Raw genomic sequence first — 10,358 nt, 5'->3', positions numbered from 1 at the left:
TGCACTTCACTGAATGTCATTTCACAACACGTATACGTGACAATTACTTACATTTCATTTGTTTGTTTTACTTTTGTGAAACAGAATAATCTGACAAAAGGCAGAGGCACACACATCAAACTGTGATTTTCTTTCTGCGAGATGGAATAAATTAGATTTGTTCCTGCTTTCGCCAGAACAATCTTAATACTCATGGGGAGTGCCCTTTACACTTCAGACCCTGTGGCCTATGAATAATTACATTATGTTTGAAAAAGAGTTCAAGGTGTTTGTTTCACTGAATCTATTCAGCTGTTCAGTAAAAGGGTGTATATATATATATTGTCACACACTATGATGTCACTGCATCGGTCCAGTAGCTTGTCAGGAAATAACATTTTTATCTTTTTGTATGTCTTTTATTGTTGCGTATTTGCTTTTTATAAGGTAGTTTCCTAACATGTATTGCCTTTATCCATCTGAATTAGCTGTTTGTCTTATTCAGTGTATTTCATGTTGAATAAAGATTGTTTAAATGTGTTTGCTTATACTTGTTGATTTTCTTTAAAACATCTTGCAATGGGAACCCTCCTGACGTGACAGCCAGTGCATAGAGTAGGCAACATACCCACTTCCTACCTCCCTTACTTCCGGTGCCCTTGCTGTGACCTCACACATCTTCCAACTTGGCTTGCACTTAAATCTTAACTTCACATCTCTAAAATGTCTTGACTGCATCTTGGATGGTTGTGACGCTATAGCGTCACAACCATACTTGTTATAACCATCAATATATTGATGTGACAAAATCACACACAGAAAGACTGAAATATGATGGTTTTTACGACAGTTTTCAACAAACTGTACTATGAATTTGACAACTACGACTTTGACTTTGACTGCAATTACTTTTTTGTGACTTTCTAATGACTTTTGTTGTGGTACTCCTCTGTGTGTTTTTTCAACATTATATGTCCTTACTTTTTGGGGAAAACTTTTTTTACTCTTATTTTCTTTTTTCGACTTATTTTACATATTATACCAATGACTTCATACAATGCTTCCATAATACAGCTTTTTTAATGACATTTTCATGTCTTTTTTCCGCAAAAGTTATTTGATATCACAGCTTAGAAAGTTTTATATATAGTCATATTATATATACACAAACTATAGTTTTCTGTATTTATGAAATTATAGAACAAGAATAAAGACACTTATTTACTATTGCTATTTTACCTGTTATAACAATATCAAACTCTTGTGAAAGTATGATGACATTTTCAAAAACAAACATTTAAAGAGGCCATTAGCGGTCATTGTCCTCACTTCCAAAAGTGTCCTCACTCTAAATTATACTCAAATTGGTCCTCACAAAAATAGGTGTACAAGAGCATAAAAACCCATTCATACACAAAAACAAACACACTTATATACAAACAAGTTGTTATAGACCAGGCATTTATTCAACAAATCCAACCTTCAGTCATTACTTTAGTCCAGAGCACTCAAACACACAAGTAAATATACACAAACATCAATATGAGTAGAAAGTACAATATTAAAATATAAAAGAAGATAAACTGGAAAAGCTTATATAACTTCATGAAGAATGGATGAAGAGTGTTTTTGCGGTAAACGGTTGCAGAGCTCTTCCCCCGAGTGCATCCTCTGTTTGACTTTTAACAGCTTTATATAAGCTACAGCACGGGAGCCCTTTGCTCATATGAAAGTATTCCTTCAGTTTTATGTCCTTGACTAATCTAAAAAAATATAGTATTGTATTTTTTTCTTACCTGGATAAACTGTTGTATTTGTGTATATGTACATAAAAGAAGTGGTTGGCTGCAGAATGCAGAGACACAGAAACAACACACACACACACGCACACACAGTACTTGGAAAAGCAACGGTTCTTCATGTTTGCTTTTCCAAACCGTTCCCCCACAGATGACTCAACACATAAGACAAACTGACTTTCACTCTTTTGCTTCTGCTCTTCAAAGAAAATGTTTACAGTGCAAAAGGTTGTACAATAGAAACAATATTGGTGTGTGTGTGACGACTGATCTGATATGGGACAGTTCTTCTCTGGCATATTCCATAAATACATCTAATAATGACAAATATGGTAATTCAAATGCCTCTATGATTTAAAGAATGTTGTTGCTGTCGCTGGATAATTAATATTACCGTAATCATAGAAGCTAGTACAAATCAAATAATAACACCAATTGCAGTCCAAAAAGTCTCAGAAACTATTGTTGATTTAAAAAGCATAAATTATAAATTATCGATCTAATAATGAATTAATTTGAGAATACTGTTCATGGAACATGGAACTCAAATAGCTATTTCTGGTTTATTTCAAAATAGTGCAATAGTGGAAAGTAAATTAGTTCTTTAAGCAGTTAAAATGTGAAGTTGCTACGAAGGCAGAATAATATCAAAACTGATATAACAGATATACAGACACCAAAATAGGAGGTGTGATATGGAAAGATGCAGGAAACTTAAACATACAGCATACTCTGGGCCATATGGCATTCATTTGGAGTTGCATTTGTAACATTTCACTCTTGTCTGAAAACACCACAGACGTTACTAACGCTACAAAGAGAAATGAGAATTGGCTTGATTTGATCAATAATCTCCTGAAACAGCATGCTGAAATCTCATCTAGATAATCATTGATTTTGTTGGCTCATTAAACATAAACTTAAAGATAACTTCTGAACACAATCTCTTGTTAGCCTGAGTACACCGGGGACATGAAGTGCTACTTCTCCCCTGTTCAAACACAGGAACATTCCCACATCTCATCACAAATGTGTGGTCTGAAGACTAAACTTTGGCGTGGAACTGGTGGTTCTGAAAAAGACATTTCTCTCACTTAAAGGTGGGACATGAGGAGGGTCTGAATAAAGGGTCTGAGGTTCTTACCTCTCAGTCACTATCAGTGCATATCGCAGCAGACCCCCACCCCCTTCATCCCTTCGCTCTTTCACAATGTGTTCGATCACACGGCCAAGCCCTCAGCCAATCAGGATAGGACCAAATGTCCCCTTATCCATCACCATTACTCCTGATGTGCCCTTTCTTGCTGTACAGTAGAGCACAATGTGTTTCCAACTGACAGTAATTACGCTTCTTTAAAAAAGCAAACAAAAGGATCTTACATAACCTGCGTTTTTAAGCATCACCTGTAGTGTGTTGTTTTGAAGGAATTACCAAAGTGTCTGTGCGACACCATGTCTGTGGTCAAAATCCTGTTCTGTTTGCTGTTAACGTATCATCTCAATGAGGGGAAGAAAATCAAAGGAAACAAAGCAGGTGAGTAAAATGTGTTTAAATGATCCAACAATATGTCATAAAAGGTATGTGTTGCTTTGGCTCAAGTTCCTTTATGGACACAAAAAAAAAAAATGTACCACTCCCATTCAGACATTATATTGTCAGTTAATATATGGTTATTATATAACAAATCATGTAATTAGCTCATGGGGACAGTTTCAGAACACTAGCCACCAAACTGCAGTTTAAAAAAAATATATTCTTCCTCACAAATTTCCCCAGAAGTTTATAGAAATTTACAGTAAACAGTGACAATAAATCTACCATAAGAATAATGCATATTCCTTTTCTGAAAACCATGTGATGCTGAATAAAGTGTTAAAATAAGAAATCAATGTTTCACAACCTAACCAATACCTCAAATGCAAATATCCAAGGTGTATTGTATTGTATTTTCTCCAAGATCATTGATTACAAATATATTAGATATCCAACAATGTATCAAATGTACTGAACAACATAGAGCTGTGTGTCGAGCTGAGATGTCATCTCCTCTTTTATTCATATATTGTTCTTGTTAGATTATAAAAAACATTGTTTGTGTTTTGTTAATAATTCTTATTGAGGGTCAGCCAGAACTTCTAATTGCATTTTTTTAACATTTTAAACAACTCAAATCGAAAAGGAAAGGACATTTTACGACACATGTTGTTGTTTTGTATTGAATATGCTTTGAATATTGACACCAATAATGTTTAGAGTAGAATGGTGAATAATTTGTTGCACCACCATTACGGTGGCTATTGCTGAAATTATACAAGAGATACAATAACCAAATAGTTGGGAAATATTGCTGGGCATTCGTTGTTTTATTCAAAGTTTCTTAAATATGGGCTATTTTTATTACTTCAACTGTGTTCAATGTTGAGTTTGTTAATAATAATTGCAAATAAATCCCTCAATCAATAGAAAATCTGTCTCTGGGCCACATAGAAACTATCAGTCAGAGCACAGTGCATGCAAACATTGCTGCAGTTATTTACTTTTCTTGAAACATTATTGCAGAAACCGTATTAAACTAATTACGGTTTCTGAGATTTATAAAGTACACTCTGGTGTTCTCTTACTAATGAGCCCCACTGTTTTTAATTGGATGAACAGTCATAACAGTGAATAGATACACCATGGAACTTAATGAGCAGAAGGGTAGATTATGGATGGATAACTACTTTTTATTACTTTCACTGTGGAAATGTTTTCATTGTATCAGCAACCAGAGCTCATCAGAGGGCAACTGTATCATCAAGCATTCAGGCGCCTGGGTTTCTGGCATTATAAACATTGAAATGTTTGAATAATAAATATGCTGGACAAGAATCAATGATGAACCATAAAGGAAATGCAATTGGAAAATGATCTTTAAAGTGTGTGGGCAGTGTTTTTAAACATGTTAAGGGAGGAGGAGTTTATTTAAGAAATTACGAGATGAGTCTGGCTTCACTTATTAATGGGACTTCTTGTGAACTTTTATCTGTGAGCATCTGCCAAAGAGGTCTGCAGGATCTGGAAACAAAGCAAAGTGCTTCTGAAAGGGTCAGCCCGCAGCCCAAATGGGCCTCAACAGGAAGTGTCTTCCTGTTTACTTATTATTGTATCAAGGCATTCATTTCTTCTGCTCTCGAGGGGACCGACAAAGTGAATTTTCAATCATTCATCTCAAAGTAAACACATCCAGTACCTCAGCATGTTCTGATAGGCTGAGTTACCAAGAACAAACAGATGACTCTTCTGCTGTTTGATTTCCGAGGTGCAGTGGACGGAGAGCAGAGGGTAGTCCTGAGGCTGAACCAGCCGTACGTCAGCAGTTCAGTCTTCAGGATGTTTTTAGAAGGTGAGGACAACTGCACACTGGATCCTCTGCAGCTGCACACGCTCACCTCCTGTGGCTTCAACAGCAGTAATCCCATCATCATCATCACTCACGGGTGGTCGGTAAGGTCAACTTTTCTTCCACTTCACTGACTTAAACCACTGTATACAAAACATGGAACTCGGGCCTGCACGGAGGACTTGTTGCTGCCGTTGTTTCAGATGTAAATGTTACAATCAAACCCCTGAGATGTGCTGAAATCACCAAACATTTAGGTAACGTACAGAAACTCTCTGAAATGACGACAGAGACACATCAATATTGTAACTTTCTTTAACATTACTGATGCAGTTGGTTGAAGTGGACATCTATATATATATATATATATATATATATATATATATATATATATATATATATATATATAATTAAGAGTTATACTGTGTCTTGTTTTTCCAAAGTTGGATGGTATGATGGAGAGCTGGGTGCTCAGGTTAGCCACAACCCTGAAGACAAATCTAATAGACGTCAACGTGGTGATTACCGACTGGTTGTCCCTGGCTAACACGCACTACCCCACAGCTGCACAGAGCACTCGCACTATTGGAAAAGACATAGCTCACCTGCTGCAGGCACTTCAGGTCAGGGGACATTACTCTGCTGAAGCCACTTTATTTTCAGAGTTGAGGTTTAAACTTAGAATGCCACCTTTTCACCATTTAACATAAATAAGTGAAGTCTGATACATTGTTAACATTGTATGCCCCCCAGGTACACTACCAGTACCCAGTTAGAAAGGTTCATTTGATTGGCTACAGCCTTGGGGCTCACATCTGTGGATTTGCTGGAAGCTATCTGGAAGGTTCAGAGAAGATTGGAAGAATTACAGGTGAGTTTTTTGTACAATGTTAGGGTAATAATTGGGCTTTCTAAATCCACTAGCCAAAACAAATATAATGTATATTATTATGTAATGTTTCTTGATTGCCTCTTGTATCTGCTCAGGTCTCGATCCAGCGGGACCACTTTTTGAAGGCATGTCTCCTACAGACAGACTGTCTCCTGACGATGCTGAATTTGTGGATGCTATCCACACCTTCACCCAGAAACATTTGGGCCTCAGTCTGGGCATCAAGCAGGCTGTGGCACATTATGACTTTTACCCCAACGGAGGGGACTTCCAACCTGGATGTGATCTGCATAGTATTTACGACCACATATCCCAGTACGGGCTCCTCGGTACGATAAAGAACACACTTCAACACTTTAGAAATTATATAAGATGGTCCACTGGGGACCACACAATCTAAAGCTCTGCAAGTGGCCCCTAGAGGCTGTAATGTTTAATACACCCTAGCGTTTGACAGAAAGAACCTTGTGCTCGTTTTATTGCAGTAGTGAGGCTAAAAATGGCATGTGAGGCTGGAGAAAAGTTTATCATCTATACCATGAATGTGCTCAGAAATGTTCATTATTATTAATTAATTAAATGTTTAGATTTCTTGTGTACAAATTGAAAGATTAGGCCACGTGGTGATGCTATGATACAAGTCAGAGTATCTATTGGAAAGTCATTAGTTTTGCTATATCTTTAGTACAAAGATGACTGTGGATTTTGATATGTTGGTGTAGAAATAGGAATTTTAGCCTGATGGAGGCGTTAGAGAGTTCCACTTGTGCAAGAAACATCAGAATTCAACATTTGGGAACCATGACGCAATTAACTAATCATTATTGTGTTACAGTTCTGCAAAGTAATCTACAGAAAGAGAATTTCGGTGATTTCAGCATGCCGTCTTAAAAAAATAATTGTGATAAGACTCAAACTAAATATTTTAAAATTAAAAAATAAATAAATCCAGATTGAAGACCATTACAGTCACTTCTCAAGGAGACTTTTTTTTCTGGGCCATTGTTTTTGAGTTACTCCTGTGTGCCATTTACAAGCCTGCATTTGTGATAGAAAATGCAAAACTCCAATTGAACCGCTTACTGCTTTGCCTCTTCCTCTGCTCGATAATAAACAAATGTTTTCTTAATTGGTCTTGACACCTCAAAACAGTGGTTGCGAAGGAATATCTTGGGCACCAATTCGTCTTTGCTTGTTGACAGTTTCTCAATCTGTGCTCAAGCAGATGAGTTTAATTCCCTCCAGTCAAACACAAGTGGCTGTGGGATTTATGGTGCTTCTCAATCAAAAACACATCCGTATTATACGAAAGCGAAAGCCACATTAAAGCATCTGTCATGCTCGCAAGTTAATTAGCAACATGTGCCTTCCTCCGCTCTGTCCATCCCTCTGAGCTGAGCTGCCTCCAGGCTACAATAGTCTACTCAGAGAAAAGGCCTGCAGAGCAGATCAGTATCACACATAATGAGACGCTTTAGGAGACGTGACAGAAGGACGGTATCAGAGATGTCAGACTTTGGGGATAATGAAGCCACTTCACTAGTAATGGTCAGGCACTATGATTAAGGTACCTCACAGCCTCTCAATCTACAGGATAATATTTTGGGTGAAAATTCAGATCAAAGTTGTTCAATCAATGTCTCACGTTTTAAATGTCCACCATATATTTATTTCCTCCCGTAGGTTTCGAGCAGACAGTGAAATGTGCTCATGAGCGGTCCGTCCATCTATTCATCGACTCGGTGCTGAATAAAGACAAGCAGAGCATGGCTTACAGGTGCAGGGACAAAAGGGCCTTTGACAAAGGCGTCTGTCTGGACTGTCGGAAGCATCGCTGCAACACACTGGGCTACGATATCCAGAAGGTCCGTAGTGGCTCCGGCAAGAGGCTCTTCCTGAACACACGCTCGCACATGCCTTACAAACGTATGTGGGTGTCATCTCATTTCAACCAAACGAGCTTAAGATACATTTATGGATCTCTAGTCATTATTATTATTATTTCTTCTTCTTCTTCTTAGTCTATCATTACCAGTTTAGGATCCAGTTTGTCAACCAGATGGAGGGGATCGAGCCCTCTCTTACCATCTCTCTCACTGGAACAAAGGAGGAGAGTGGGGACATCCCCATCATTGTGTGAGTACTGTACCGCCTCCCATCAGGCTTACAGTACATCACATACGCTTGGTGTACTCTGTCTTTGACACATGCAATATGAAGCTGTGCTCTCAACCTTAGAAAGAAAGAGGGCAAGTTAAGGGGAGCAGCTGACACACATGGAAACAACTGGAGCTGAACTATAAATGGGGATGATGGAGTGAATAATTTACTCAAGACACTATTCTCTAACTGTGTTATCCTTTATTTTCTGTGTATCAAAGAGCCTTAGGCAAACCTAAGAAGAGGAATATCCTGTGCTGGCTTTAATTGGTGCCCGTCACTTTGTGTTTTCTTTTTTAAACTCTAACAGCACTGAAACGATTTCAGGGAATAAGACTCACACCTTCCTGATCACCCTGGACAGAGACTTAGGGGATCTGATGTTGCTTAAATTGCACTGGGAAGGATCGGTTCTGTGGAAGAACATGTGGAACCGGTTGCAGAACTTTATTCCCTGGGGCGGCCGGGAGAGGAAGCCACTGCTGACTCTGGGCAAGATCAGCGTCAAAGCAGGCGAGACGCAGGAGAGGTACAGCTCTACCTTACAAGGCAGCCGTGGTTTTAAAGTAGCAAACTTAAAGTACATTACAGCATTTACTACATTACAAATGTTACAAGTTTAGAAGTATTATCAACACAAAAGTATACAAGCTAAAAAAAGTAAAAAGTACCACTGAATGGCCCCTTTTAGATTTTCCCAGTATTTTATTACATTAAGATGTAAGCAGGATTTTAACACCATAGCTGGCAAAAGTGGAGCTAATTTAACCAAATTGATATACTATTGGTTGTTAAATTTATCAGCTTCTTAGTTGAAAATGCACACACAGCAAAGACAACTTTGTTGTCTATTCGTCCCTATTCAGGGCGGTATCTGAGGTTGTTTCTAGTTTCTTTTTATACAATCTGTGTGACTTATAAATACTAAAAATACCAAATATAAGCAACATTACAAACAGCCTTTCAGACATGCTTTTACAGTTCGTAAGTATTTAAAGAGGATGCTGTTTTAGATCTTTTTTACTTTATTTTATAATACTTTTTGTACGGAAAATTGTACATCTAGCTGTCATATTAATGTAGTTGAGGAAAAAGGACTATAATACTACTTTGAGATGTAGCATTATAGACCATAACATTTAAAAAGTACATAAAAACTGTACTTAAGAACAGTAGATGAGTAAATGCACTGTATTCATGAGTATTAGATGATTATTACTACTTGAGTATTACTATCAAATGTATATATTTAAAGTAGCGATCACAAATCATGTACTATTTAAGTAAACAGTGCGAGTTATTAATCATACTAATTACATACAAAACACCTAAACCCATTCGATAAAGAATATGGTTTTGCAGATACTATCACATGTTGCAGAGTCCCATTGACAGCAGAAAAGACATCTACATTTACACCATCATAGACTTTTAATGCCACCTAGTGGCTCGTTTCACACACACACACACACACACATTATCTGCTCCCTTTCCCTGTCCACACACTCTGTTTACCATGTCAACTACATTGTTTGTTTTGTAGGACATCTTTCTGTGCCTTGACAAATGATGGACAACGTGTTGAAGTGTCGCAAGATGAAGTGTTTGTGCGCTGTAAAGATGACACACCAAAGCAGCACAGGAGAAAGCACAACTAGGCTCTCTTAATCAAACTCCTCAATGTGAGGCTGTGCAGATTTAGGGAGTGATTTACAAATGATCGTCTGAAAGATGTGTGAAATTATGAATAATTGCACTGTATTTTTAGGAACAAGCCCATATTTACAGTTTTGCCTTCATACACATGTCTGTACAAGAGTTGAAAGTTTGCCAATTCAAATATTAACCAGACAGTGAACACAGTCGGACGTTCAATGACCTTTGGATGATCTTAATTCCCAAAAATGTATATGTATTTGTTTCTTTGCGTGTATGTAAAATGATCAATCTCCTTATTTAGAAACATACATTAGTCTTGATCAATACAATCATAGGTTTAAACACAACACTGAAGTAAACACAAGCTCATGTCAGAGCATCCTGTGATGTCAAGAGTGTCTAACATTTATGGTGTAATGAGACTTAAACACAACCAAAGTACTCCAACCTGTTAAACAATCATAATAATACCTTTGGATGTTATGC

General features: G+C 37.5%; 1 protein-coding gene across 1 annotated transcript; it reads left to right on the top strand.

Annotated features, from left to right (window-relative positions):
- The first annotated feature begins 3,230 nt into the window (after positions 1-3,230).
- On the top strand, positions 3,231-9,871 carry lipca (lipase, hepatic a). Its single transcript, XM_034557470.1, has 9 exons — positions 3,231-3,312; positions 5,087-5,265; positions 5,605-5,784; positions 5,915-6,032; positions 6,149-6,382; positions 7,737-7,979; positions 8,075-8,189; positions 8,524-8,742; positions 9,757-9,871. The coding sequence occupies exons 1-9, from the start codon at positions 3,231-3,233 to the stop codon at positions 9,869-9,871; spliced, it is 1,485 nt and encodes a 494-aa protein (XP_034413361.1).
- Positions 9,872-10,358: the final 487 nt, after the last annotated feature.

Source organism: Cyclopterus lumpus, chromosome 3 (genome assembly GCF_009769545.1).
Source record: "Cyclopterus lumpus isolate fCycLum1 chromosome 3, fCycLum1.pri, whole genome shotgun sequence".
NCBI lineage: Eukaryota > Metazoa > Chordata > Actinopteri > Perciformes > Cyclopteridae > Cyclopterus > Cyclopterus lumpus.
This window is presented reverse-complemented; position numbering and strand designations above follow the sequence as displayed.